This window comes from Rhinolophus sinicus, chromosome 5 (genome assembly GCF_057876585.1).
Source record: "Rhinolophus sinicus isolate RSI-liver-muscle chromosome 5, RSI-T2T, whole genome shotgun sequence".
NCBI lineage: Eukaryota > Metazoa > Chordata > Mammalia > Chiroptera > Rhinolophidae > Rhinolophus > Rhinolophus sinicus.
Window position 1 is genome coordinate 62,154,777 of NC_142505.1, and position 14,437 is coordinate 62,169,213.

General features: G+C 40.0%; 1 protein-coding gene across 2 annotated transcripts in view; it reads right to left on the reverse strand.

Annotated features, from left to right (window-relative positions):
- The window catches only part of TAFA4 (TAFA chemokine like family member 4), a 200,712-nt gene that overhangs the window by 11,634 nt on the left and 174,641 nt on the right, over window positions 1-14,437 (reverse strand). For both annotated transcript variants that reach the window (XM_074313251.2, XM_019711725.3), the window contains exon 4: window positions 11,491-11,646. In XM_074313251.2, coding sequence (XP_074169352.1) covers window positions 11,491-11,646 — 156 coding nt within the window. The remainder of the gene's footprint in view (window positions 1-11,490; window positions 11,647-14,437) is intronic.

The window sequence follows — 14,437 nt, forward strand, 5'->3', positions numbered from 1 at the left end:
TTTTTCTCCACAGCCTCTCCAACACTTGTTACTATTTGTCTTATTGATGATAGCCATTCTGACTGGGGTGAGGTGATATTTCATTGTGGTTTTTATTTGCATTTCTCTGATGATTAGTGATGTTGAGCATTTTTTCATATGTCTATTTGCCATTTGTATGTCCTCTTTGGAGAAATGTCTCCCCAGGTACTCTGCCCATTTTTCAATTGGGTTGTTAGTTTGTTTTTTTGTTGAGTTGCATGAGTTCCTTGTATATTCTGGACATTAGCCCCTTATCAGAGGCACTGTTTGCAAAAATCTTCTCCCATTCAGTTGGTGGCCTCTTTATTTTGTCCATGCTACTTTTTTACAAATGACCTGGAACTAGCTATTGAACTCCTCTCAGCCTCAGTTTCTTCATATGTAAAATGGCGGTACAAATGGAAGCTCACCACAGGATGTGGAGAACGAAGCTAATCTGTATGAAAGTCTCAGCTGACTCTGGGCCAGTCACTATGTTCCCAGGAAACGTTAGCTGTTACTGTGGTCATCATCTTTGCTTGTAGGCTGCATTTTTATAGTGCAAAGTTGGTATATGTTTGATGCTTTTTGTTGTCAACAACAAAGACTAAAAGCAGTAAACATTTCCATCATACATTGTGCTCATCTCTCCAGCCATTCCAGCAAGTGGTGAGTAATTTGAAGTCAATTACGAGGTACAAAGTGAAGATGGGCAGGCCTGACATTCCCTCAGGTGCCGCATGCTAGACTAGTTAGCTCACCTGTGAATTAGCTATCCTCCTTACCTCACCATGCCCGCAGCAGTCCGCCAATAAAATGATTTGTGTTTTAAGCCCATGAAGCAGAAACTAGCACCCCAGCTCTCTGGGTTTGGAGGCAGAAGAAGAGAAGTAAAGGAAGCACCATCGATTTGGCTGGTTATTCCCACAGATTCAAAGGACAAAAAGGGTTGTTTGTGACTGAGTTTTAAAGGTGAGCTCAACTAATAGGCTGGAACAGGACAGAGCACTGGGGGGCTGGGAGGATGGGTGGGGGAAATGGGGACTAGCTTAGCCCTGTTTTCCTTCTTCAAACAGCAACACTTTGATAGAAATATACCTCAATGGATTTGATTTGAACTCCTGCTACCTAAGAAGTCCAAAACTCAAGTTCAAGCAAATTTTTATGAATTCTACTAATTGCCTTCCCTGAATTTTCTAATTTCAATCTCACTGCAACCCTGAGGTTAAAATTATTTTCTTGAGTCTCATAGAGAAGAGAAAACCAAGGCCCAGAGTCACTGAGTGACTTGCCGGAAGTCACATAGTTTGAAAACAGTCAGGCAGCATTTGGATGGAGGCAGTCTAATGCTGAGGCCCATGCTCTAACCATTAAATATATGCCCCACCCTCACACCGGAGTTCTCTAGTAGAAACAACTCCTTGTATAGAATCAGTGACAAAAGTAAGTAACACAGCAAGTCAGTGCATTCAAAATTATTATTCTGTCAAGCAAATGCAGTATGGCATCATGAGGGCACAGGATGGTTTCATTATCAGCTGAAGTAGCCGCACATTGTGTCTACCTACCCTGATGCACAAAAGCGGCCACCGTTCCAGATTCCGGCCAAATACTGAGCTACTATCCCATTATTCCCATCAGCACCAATAGTACCCGAGGAAGGCAGATTTGTGATCCAGGAGAATCACTTGCTATTTAAATGAGAAGGTGCCAACACTGAGAAAGGAATGTAGCTAAATGAGTTATTAATTTTGTCAGAGACTGCAACTGAACTTGAGTGAATGGACACACTGGGTCAAAGCCTGAGAAAGTTATATTCTTTTTAGCCCCAAATATCGTAACAATCTCATCTTAAAACTAGATGGAGTTTTGTCACTTTCAAAGAACTTTTACCTACTATTCCTCTTTTGATTATCCCAACAACCTTCAGAAGCAGGTGGAAAAGCAAATGGTTCGAGAAATAAACACCAGAACTTTCCATAAAGTAAGAGAGGAGGCATTACAATCTAGATTTTGGGTGGCCAGTTGGCTCAGTGGTTAGAGCGCAGTGCTCATAACACCAAGGTCGCCAGTTCGAGTCCCACATGGGCCAGTGAGCTGCACCCTCCACAACTAGATTGAAAACAATGATTTGACATGGAGCTGAGGGTCCTGGAAAAACGCACTGTTCCCCTATAAAAATTTTGAAAAAAGAATCTGGATTTTAATGCTCTGTACATCCGTCTTTCTACTATGCTGCAATTTACAATAACAGTTTAGATGAAGAAGTGCTACGTAGCATCTGACCACATTCATAGTGCTGACCAGCCATTCATTATTTTCTGAATACCTTGGGTTGGTCCCAAGTGGATATAAAGATAAATAAGAGATGGTTTCCACCCCTCAATTTAAAATACCATCTGCAGGACTGCAAAAGTTATATAAATGTTGACAGAGCTTAGTGATATTTATACAGAGTTAAAGCTGAATTTAAAATAATTTTTTTTAATCTTTAAAATTGTTCCTTAGACACTTTCTTTCACTCAGCAGTAGAACTATCTAATCTTGTGTGGTAGCAGAGCTACATGGAAGAGATAAAAGAAGCCTTGACAGGTGGTTAGCGGTCTGTCCAAGTGAAGGCAGATGGAGCGGTGGGACAGTGAGTGGACCATGTGGAGGCCAGCAGACCCAGGTGGCTCAAGGGAGGTGTCAGCAAGGAAACTGAATGCCCGGCTAAGGAGGATGGGCGAGAAGGGGCTCTTGAGGCCAACTTAAGATTAGACTTGATTCTCTAAGCAGTAGGGAGCCATGGAAAGTTTCTGAGCAAGGCAGTGCAATAAGCCAGGAGAACCTGCACTGCTAGTAGTGTTGGCCTGGCAGGGGTGGTAAAACAATGGGGGACAGAGGGAGTCTGCAAGAGACCAATTGAGGAGTGAGAAATCTGGGAACAAATTCCCTGCAGAAGAAATAGAATAAATCAGATTATCTCAACTTCACAGCAGAGAAATATCAGAACTTCTTACTGAACTCTTGGGGTTCCAAGAAAATTCTGATGCCAAGTAAAGGCGCTTGAGGGGGCATAAAATGATGGATTCAGGCATTCATCAAAGAAAAATATACCAATTCTTAACTACAGAAAAGAATATTATGTGCCTAGTGTTTTCTTTAAGGATTTAAATTTAATTTATTTAAATAAATAAAAGAAGGAAGCACATGCAATCAAGCACTTGTGAAATTATTTACCATTTTTCTTTCATTTAATTGGAAAATATGGAGTGATTTTTCTAAAGACAGATTCACAATAGGCTCCTTATAATAGCAAGTTGCCCTGGGATTTAAACTATTTCTCTATTTGCAAAAACAGAAATCATATTAATATCTTATAGAAGAATATGTTGAGTGAGGTACCCCTATAAGTTCTTCATCTATGATGGCGTTTCATCGTGAAAGACTTAACAACAAATGTTCTTTCAGAAAAGACAGACATAATAAGAGCCACCATAGTAGCCAAAATAAAAGTTTCAAATTCCTTTATGAGTTAAAGATTGACTAAGGAACTCACAACTAAGGTTAGAACCAACCAAGGGTTGGACCTGGCGGTGAATAAGGTGATTAAACAGCCTGGAAGTTTAAGCTTTGAGTGCATACTGAGCCAGCTAGAGCTGAGACAAAGAGCCCAGCAGTAGGATTCTATTAAAATAACTCAGGAGAACATCTGCCCACTTAACTGAGCCTTGTCTCCCCAGGAAAATGAATTTGTGGGATGCAACAGTTTTTTCCCTGTTACAAAATACCATCATATACTTTAAATGAGAAAGGATCTTCTCACTTCTATTTTTACAATAAAATCCTTTGAAAAGCCTCATGCCTTCCTAACTTATGAAAACACTAAATCTCCCTATCTTCAAGATGCCAACCTGTAATAAATTTCTAGTTTTATGCAGAAAGAGAGGAAAAAAAGACAGTGAAGCCCTGGATTTGTGGTAGTGACTACTACTTTTTATAATGTTCTAGCTGAAAATGTAATGTGGCTAATTAGCTACTTTGCTTCTGGTGCATTTTCTTTACTCTCTGTTGTATAAAATAGATTGAGGATTTTTTTTTCCCTATCCTTTATCCCAAATACATATCACCCCATTAAATAAAATACAGTATGTATTTATATAGCTATTTAAATAAGCCCGCCTTTGAATAAAGCTAACAATGAACGGACTCACTTCTTAAGAGTTGGTCTGTCATTTGTTCACTTCATTTAGTTGTATTTACACGGAGTGAAGGCTTTTCTAAAGAAAAATGTAGTTTTGCACTGACGCTATGGCCCAAAAGATTAAGAAAACATCTTTCTAAAATATACATCATCTAGAAAATGGAAACGACCACCAGAATATGCTCTGGAATTTTAATGTATTTTATCTTTAGCTATTTTGCTCTTATCATTCTTATTTCAAGACGCTCACTGTGTTCTTTAAAATTTAAGCCATTTATTAATTTTTAAGATCACTAGGTAGAAAGCCTGCCAATTTATATTTCTTGTTTTTCAAGAAAAGAAGCCATTCCAACCTGACCCATATAACACTCATAAAAGCAGTAGTTAGAGCATGACGACCTTTCTTAAGGAATCTTTTACTTGTTCTCACAGGCCACTAATAACACAGTATTGTTACTTCCACAGTGTACACTGAGAACTGGTTGACGCAGTAGACGAATGTGCAGACTGCTCTTTTGGACTGAGTTTTGTCCTCTCAGCTAAATGCCATCTGAGACAGCACATACACCTGCAGTGGGGCCTCTGAGGCAGGATTCCTTGACCTGGGCACTATTGACATTTGGGGCTGGATGATTCCTTATAATGGAGGCCTGCCCTGTGCGCTGTAAGATGTTTAGCACCAGGCCTGGCCTCTATCCCCAAGATGACAGTAGCATCCTCTGCCCAGTGTGACAACCAAAAGCGTCTCCAGACATTGCCAAATATCCCCATGGGGCAAAACCGATCCTGGTTGATAAACACTGACTTATGGTTATGTGGATGTATTCAGCCCACAATGAGAAGCTGAGCTAATTCATCAGACCTCATTAAAGCTTTGGCTTGTGAAAAGAATCCTAGTCCACAGTAAACACCATGACACCACTCTTCCACTGCCTTCCTCCGTTCCCCTACTGCGGCCAAGTCCACAAGTCTAAAGTCTGCGCTCTCTCTCTTTCTCTCTCTCACACACACACACACACACACACACACACACACACACACACACACACACCCTGGGTAATCCTGAGCTAGACATGAGACCTATGCTGACAATATGACCTGCCAAATTCGGGGATCACATTTTTCCTTCTCAAAAATTTTAGGGTATTTTATACAAATTTTGTTCCTAGCACTTCATCCCCTTTCTTTACTGGCATACTCTGCTTCATCCAATCTCCTAGAATACAAATTCCCAGAAGGCAGGAATTAAATCCTAAAACTTGATTTCGTCTACGGCCTCCAAAATCAACGGCTCTGTTTCTACCATTTCCTAGCCATACTTAGCTACTTCCAGTCCCCAAGTTTGCCCCCCTCACTCTCGTACGCTTTATGCTGTGCTCTCCCTAGTTCCCTCCTACCTGGTAAACTCATACTCATTGCTTCTCATGGGGCACCACCACTGACCCTTTCTCTGCTCTCCTTGGAGTCCTTCATTTACTAGAGTTTGTCTATCTTTCTTAGTAAACTGTAGGTTCCTTGAAAGCAGGACCTGGATCTAATTATCATCCTACTTTCAGCATCCAGGACATGACAGGCACAAAGGTGCTAAATTAAGACTTAATAAACGAACCAACATATGCCAGGTACACATCCTTCCCACTCCCAATGTGCTTTTGCCACAGGTTCTCATTCACCTGACTGCCACTGAGAAAACCCAGAAAACTGCTTCACCTTTAAGTGGTACAGAAAGCACGAGCAGGAAAACCCTGTGAAATCACATCTTTCAGATAGATCCTGTGTCTCATCACACAGTCCATGAAGCCATGGGACTTGTCTGCAGTACGAACTATACCTCTCATCCTTAACTAAGCGAATTCTGACATCTGAAAAAAGAAATTCAGGCATCATCAAAAGAAAAAAAAAGCTTTAAAAAGTAACAGCCTCCCATTCCTAAGTTTTTGTCTGATACCTCTTTTTTAAAAAAAAAAATCTGATTATTTAGAAAGCATTTACTTTGACAAAATAAATTAAGCTTCATTGCACTACACATTTATCTCATTTTAGCATTAAGACCATTCAGGAGTGTTTCTATAGAGCTGTGTTTTGATAAATGCATAGAATACAGTTCCCACCACAAAACAGCCTCTTTATGCTGGGAGAAGATTCAAAAGGAAAAACGCTTACCAGCTAAACAGTTGTCTGTGTTAGGACCCAAATAACCATAGCCTCAGTCAAATAATTCCCCATCCCTTCCTCCAAATCCCAAATGTGTATTAAAGACACATTTCAATAATTCAGGGGGACTCATAAGTTAATTATTACAAAAAAATCTTGATAAGGGAAAACAGCTAGTTTTTCTTGCTGCTTAGTAAAAGCTCTGTTTTTATGGAGAAGCCTATGCAAACACCAGATAAGTATCTGAGGTATGGATTAACGAAAATGCATAAGGAGGTTCCAACTTCAGGGCCAACTGAAGTAATGCCCTATTCCAATGTCTTTTCGCCTTTGTTTTAATTTAAATGTAAATTCAAATGAATTTTATATTTTAGATCCTCTCTATTCTTATTGACAAACGAGGAATGTATCAGCAGAGACTAAATCTTCCCACAAGTCATGCAACTGCATGAAACTGCATAATTATTATAGGATAAAGATTTAGCAGGTAAACCTAAAAAGCCCTAACGGAAACATATTTAGATGAAGACTAGAAGATCAGGGGGATGTGAAAACAGATATATGCAGTGTGATTGAAAAATATGGTGAATGTTTAAATTAAAAAAAATTTATTACAGAAATAGACAAATTACCATTAAACCCCCTTGCTTCAAATACATTTACCCATCATTCTTGCCACTTCCTGAAGCAGTTCTGGAAGTCTTCTTTCGTGACTGTCTTTACTTCATCCTCCATCATGACAATGTTCCATGTCACACATTGTTTCTGGTATATGGCAATTTCTGTCAAATAAAACCATTATGGTGTGTCCTTATCCGCCTTATCCACCAACTCTGGCACCATAGCACTTCTGCTCTTCCCCAAAGTCAAAACGATTCGGGACATTGAGGCAGCCATGACAGCACAACTAAAGACACTCACGAAAGAGGACTTCCAGAACTGCTTCAGAAAGTGGCAAGAACAATGGGATAAGTGTGTTCAAAGTGAGGGGTATATTCTGAAGGGGACTAATTGCATGCGTCTTTTACTGCAATATATTTTTATTTAATCATTCACTGTATTTTGTGATTACACCTTGTATATCCTAACTAAAGCCTAAACTACAACTTCCTATACCTCCTCAGTGATTTTGATCCAATAAACATTTATTGAACACCAATTGTTTGCCAGGCAATGTGCAGGGGTCACAGACATGAAAACAAAATCACAATCTCATTTTTCATGTCTGGGTAGTCTCTGGCCACAAATGGTGCTCTAAATTTATACGAGGTGTGACAATTAAGTTAGTGAACTTGTTGCACCAATGTTGGTCACCTTTTTTTTGATATCCGAGCGATTATTCATTATGAATTTGTATCAGCTGGACAAAGAGTTTACCAAGTTTACTATTTGGAAGTGCTGAAAAGGCTGCATGAAAAAGTTAGACCACCTGAACTTTTTGCCAACAATTCATGGCTCTTGCATCACGACAATGCACCAGCTCACACAGCACTGTCTGTAAGGGAATTTTTGCCAGTAAACAAATAACTGTATTGGAACACCCTCCCTACTCACCTGATCTGGCCTCTAATGACTTCTTTCTTTACCTGAAGCTAAAGAAAATATTGAAAAGGAGACATTTTGATGACATTCAGGACATCAACAGAAGGTACTACGATGACAGCTCTGATGGCCATTCCAGAAAAAGAGTTCAAAAATTGCTTTGAAGGGTGGACTAGGTACCGGCATCAGTGCATAGCTTCCCAAGGGGAGTACTTCGAAGGTGACCATAGTGATATTCAGCAATGAGGTATGTAGTACTTTTCCTAGGATGAATTCGCAAACTTAATTGTCAGACTGCAAAGCTATACTGTCCAAAAGACACTTCTAGTTACAAGTTCCCATTTAAACTTAAATGTGCACTAGTCACATCTCAAATGTTCAGTTCAAACTAGTCACATTTCAAATGCTCAACAGCCACATGTGGTTAGTCACTACAAACCGTACTGGACACACATGCATGATTACATATAGATACAGAATTATATGGAAATAACATTTGCATCATCATAGAAAGTTCTACTGTATAGACTCCTCAGATACCAAATAATTGGTCTCTATCACTTACTGATTCTACGACACTAAGGAAATCATGTAGCTAGCCTGTGAGTCTGCTGGTTTTCCATAGACACAACCAAATGCCCTTCAGTAGAGGAAAGGTTAAATAAATTATGGACTATCCATTCAATGGAAAACTTTAGGACAATTGAAAAACTAAGTTAGAGCAATGTGTACTAGATCTGGATCATAATATTGATAGGAATAAAGAAGGTAGGCTTAAGAAACACCCAATGTAATACCATTCATGTATAGCTCACGTTTATATTGAATCTATCACATTTTCTACAGACCTATCTTAAATATAGAAATATATAGAAAATATAGTTACCCCTAGGACGGTGGCCAAGGGGATTTTTGCCCAAATATAAAACAAGCTTGTTTAGGGTAAGGTATTAATATTTCCTTTACTAAGATAAAGATACTAATAATAGTATTTGCTACCCAATTCCATACTTTCCAGGTACCATAAAGGTACCTTGAATACTGTAAAACATGATTTAGATATCTAAGACTATATCCAAAGATTCTAGGCTAAACAGAGAGTATTTATATACTTTATGTCATGATTCTTAAGCTTCTATAGAAGTTTAACAATCTACAGAGGCAAGCAAAAATAGTTGTTACCTTTCAAAAACAATCTGATTAGGAAAGATGAATCAATTCTCTGCTGTGTTAAAACTCATTCATTCACCAGCCAATGAGGGCAGATGGAAATAAGAGACCCAGTTCCTGTCCTCAAGCAACTATAGAATAATGGGAAGGCACACATTCAATAAGTTTTTACAACAAATTGGGATCCGTGTTATGAACTAGAAATAGGAGGAGATACAAGAACATACAGGAGATTTGAAAGGAAAGTAGGGATTAAATAGACAAAATGTGTTGCAGGGAAGAAGGCAATGATTGAGGTAAAGGATACTGTAGGTGAAGTGAAGCGATAAAAGGAAATGGAAAGGACTCCAGGTGGGGTGGGGTAGAGTAGTTGAAAGAGAGAAGTGAAACAGAGTCAAATTAGGCAGGGCTTCATAAACCATAGTGGAAACTTTGGATTTTCTTTTAAAGACAGAAGCCACTGAAGTGTGGTTTCAAGAATGAGAGTGATCTAATCCATTCTGTTTTTGTAGAAGCATCTTTCTTGCTACAAGATGGAAAATGGAACACTAGGAGTAGTAAGCTCAGCAAGATGTAATGTTGGCCCCCAGACTGTGGAGGTAACAGTGGGGTAGAGATAAGTGGAGTGAGTTGAGGGAGAACAAGGAGACAGAATGGGTATGATCTGGATTCAATTGATAGAGAAAATATATCCCAGCTGGGGGTATAGGAACTTAGCAAGTTTCTTTCAAATGCCTTTTTAAATATTAAAGATCTTTGTCTTTTCTACAGGTACACAATCCTTTACCTACAATCCCTAAATCCAAAAAGCTCTGAAAATGAAAAGGATTTCTGTACTATGGCAGCAAAATATGACTTGAATTAACATAAGGTTCTTCATCCTGCCTTATCCCATTCTGCATGAATATTCACATATCTCACTGTAGAAATATTAATATCTGTGATTATGGAGTACAGTTGGAGAATACATATGAGTGATTTTTGTTAGGTAATAGATGGGATATGCATTATGTTACCTTTATAAAATCTGACAAAATCTAAATTTAGCAACACATTTGGCCCCAAAGGTTTCTGATAAGGAATTGTACATTGGAAATTCTCCACTTACATTTCCAGCTTTAAAAGTGGCTGAGATTATGCCATATCACAACACCACTGATGATAATACATGATAATACAGCCCATAAATGTGTGCCTGTGTTTGTTTGGTAGGAGAGGTGGGCTGTGGGTAAGTTAGCTACTACTTTTGATAGTGCAGTAAGATCTGGAGTTAAGAGTGTGTGTGTGCGTGTGTGTGCGTGTGTTTTAACGTTCACCTTTAGACATCCATCAGGTAAGACTGGAAGTGTTTATTTCATTTTCAGGGAGGTTTTCTGTCACTACAGAGAAACTACTAGAAAGCTTAACCTCATCTATCTGTTCTCCTGGGGATTAATACTTGTTTCTAACAAGGCATCTGCTGGAAGAAGCCAGGGACATCAAAAGGAATCAATCCCAGGCCTCCGTCTATAACCATCAACATTCACTTTTTTTTTTTTAACCATTGGCATAGTACTCTGCCAGAAGATTTGGAGACAATGAATGAATGATACATGATCCCCAACTATTTTCAGAGAAGTTGCTTCAAAGAAGATGTTTTGTAAATGTTTGCTAAATAAACTAGAAATTAAGAGAATATTTGTCTATTACATTAAACATGAAGTAAGAAAACCAGGCTGAGTACAGAGTCTGATAGCAGGAAGAAGAAAGAGTCTAAGGAAGCAACTGCTTTGGTGGTGAGCTCTGGAGGGCCAGAAGAGATCAAAGCACATCTTCCTGGTTATCTGGTAATGAAACTCCCCACTGATAGCACTTTAAAAAAAAAAATATTAGTTTCAGGTGTACAAACCATGTAATTGGAGACATTTACACCCCTCACAAAGTGATAAGCCCTTTCCCCCAATCTACTACCCTCTGACATTCCATTGACTCTATTCCTTATGCTGTACTCCATATCCCGTGACCATATATACATATATATAGTTATAGTTGATATTCCATATTATTCAGCTTCAGGTTCATGTGTACAGCACAGTGGTCAGATATCTACACAGTCCATGAAGTCCTCTCCCTAATAAGCCCAGTGCCCATCTGATCCCCTACAAAATCTTTACATTACTGATTATGTTCCCCAAACTGTCTTTCATATCCCTATGGCAATACTGTGACTACTAATTTGTACTCTCTAATCCCTTTACATTCTTCCCCTCTTAAGAGACATCATTAATACCTTACTCATCATGAAATTGGTGAAGTTGTATTTATGGTCATTTTTGGAATGACACTGACCTAGAAGCAACCTAGTTTTCTGTGCATTGCAAAGACAGCAAAGTTGGAAGATCCTTGGTAGTTTCAGGTCCTTCTTCAATATTACAAGAACCTGACCAGAAAGGTCTTACCTTCAACACAAGAAGGCTGAGCCCGAGTTGTGCCAGCAACCTGCCCTGGGAAGCAAGAACACTTCACTGTTTGGGATCGCTCTTCTATACGGTTCTTGTTACAGCACCTGTGCACAGCAACCACTTCACAGGTCCCCTGTTTGATTTGGTGGTGACCTGGTAGGTAATGGGGGGAAAAAAACAGATCCAGTGCTGTTAGGAGGAAATGACATCACCAAGAACTTGAATGATGACTAATTTTGATGCCTACGTGAATGATGAATACATTTTCCAACTTCCTGTGCTTTGCTCATGAATCTTTGTAACTTTTCATTTTGATATAATTTCAAATTTATATAAAAGTGTCAAGAGGAAAGAGGTGGGGTCAAGATGGCAGAGTAGGAATATCCTTGGCTCCCCTCCTCCCTAAAACACGTCAAAATTACAACTAAATGTAAAGCAACTATCTCCAAGAACAACCTGAAGACTTGCAGAACGGATTCTCTACAACTGAGAATATAAAGAAAAGGCCACATTGAGATAAGTTAGGAGGCAGAGAACAGGGTTTCCACAATGAGGGGGGCAGATATCACAAACCCTGGAAGCCCCTTGAAGAGCGAGGCTTCTAAGACGCACCTCAGGCTCCTCAGGCTGGGGGACCTGCACCCAGAAGAGGAGGTTCTCATAACATCGGGTTGTGAGAACCAGCAAACTAAGGGGCCCTGGGAAAGTGAGAATCCTCCCTTAAAGGGCCTGTGCACAAACTCACTCACTCTGAGTCAAAGCATAGATACAGCAGTTTGAAATGCACCCGGGTCATACACGAAGAGATATACTGATGAATTTTAGGGTGTCTGTGGGGGATTTGGCAGGGCTCTCTCTGGGAATGGAGGCACTAACACATACCATTCTTCCCTTGTTTGCTTTGTTTGCTCTCCTTCTATCTAGCCAGCCAGTGCTGTAGGTGCCAGGTCTGACACCTTCCATTAAGCTGCTAACCCTGCCATCTACCCAGCATTCCCCTGAGGACGCACCCAGCCGAATCACCTTCCAAAGTGGTGTCCTGCCCACCTCCAGCAACCAGGGGTACCCATAAAATGGGCCCATCACCAGCACTGAGCTGATGGCCCTGACAGGCCTCCAAAGAACCACCCCATGCCATAGCACCTGGTTGGTGGCATGGGAGCACACCTAAAGTGGGTATGAGAGGCCAGACCACACACACCAACATACCCATAAAAGTAGAGACCAGGCCTTACAGCCATCCACACCAGAGGATTGCCCTGTACACCAGCACACCAGAAGTAGTGGCTGCCAGGCCTTACAGCCAGCCAAGCCAGGGGCACCCTAACCCACCAGTGTGCCCACAGCAGTCCAGGCAAACAAGCTGGGGGCTAGCACCACCCAACAACATGACCTCAACAGTCACAGCCCAACCACAACAGAAGCATACACACAGTCCACACAACACACATTCTACATAAGACCACTCTTCCAATACTGTGCAATATAGCTGATCAACCAGGAATAGAGTCATAGACCAAATAAGGAGACAGAATATTTTCCAAATTAAAATTAAGACAAAAACCCCAGGAAAAGAACTAAATGAAATGGATACAAGCAGTGTACCAGATACAGAATTCAAAGTAATGGTCATAAGGTTGCTCACCAGACTCATGAAAAGTATAGAAGAACACAGTAAGAACTTCAACAAAGAAATAAAAAATATTTCTAAAAATCAGAACTCAAGAATACAATAAATAAAATGAAAACTACACTAGAGAGAATCAATAGCAGATTAGATAATGCATAAAAACAGATCAGCGACATGGAAGAAAATCAGCAAAACAAAAAAAAAGCTTTTTTTTTTTTTTTTTTTTTTTTTTAAATGAATAGAGTTTAAGGGACCTCTGGACAACATCAGGCGTACTTACATTTGCATAATACAGTTCCAGGAAGAGAAGAGAGAAAAGACAGAAAATCTATTCAAAGAAATAATGGATGAAAACTTCCCTAACCTGGTGAAGGAGACAGATATCCAAGTCCAGGAAGCACATGGAACATCATTCAGGATAGATCACATACTACTCCACAAGACAAGTCTCAATTAATTTAAGAATAAAATCATATCAGGTATCTTCTCACACCACAATGGCATGAAATTAGAAACCAATTACAAAAAGAAAACTGGAAAAAAACACATAAACACGTGGAGGTTAAACAACATGCTACTTTAGGTTAACTTAATCAATAGGTTATCAAATAAATCAAAAAGGAAATCAAAACATATCTTGAGACAAATGAAAATGGAAACATAACATTCCAAAATCTACAGGACACAACAAAATCATTTTAAGATTGAAGTTCATAGCGATTGAGGCCAAGCTCAAGATATGAGAAAAAACTTAAGGGCCGATCTAAATTTGTATCTACAGGAACTGGGGGGAGGGGAGGAGAAAAGAAACAAAGCCAAAGTTATTAGAAGGAAAAGGTAATAAAGATCAAACCAGAAATAAATATAATAGACACTTAAAAAATAATAGAAAGATAAATGGGAGACGTCATCAAAATGGCAGCGTGAGGTGAGCCTCTGTAAAGCTCCACTGGAATTTACAACTAATCGAACAATAATAACTCCACAAAGGACTCCCTGCACAGCAGACAGGCAAGACGAACAGGCCCACTACTGAATTCACCTCCAGGTGGGCGAATCGCGTGAGCGGGGGAGGAGGGAAGGGAGAAGAGCAGAGACGGAGCAGCGCGGGCGCAGGACGCAGACCTAGCTCACTGCTCCGAGTTCGCTGCTTCCCGGAACTACTGCACCTGAGGGAGAGGGAAGAACTCGGACTGCTAGGGCTACGCTTATGGCCCACAGGGCTGAGGGGGCAGCATAAAACACAGATGACCACAACGCTCACGGCAGAGACCTCGGAGAAAAGACTGAGGGAAGAAGGCTGAAAACGGTGGT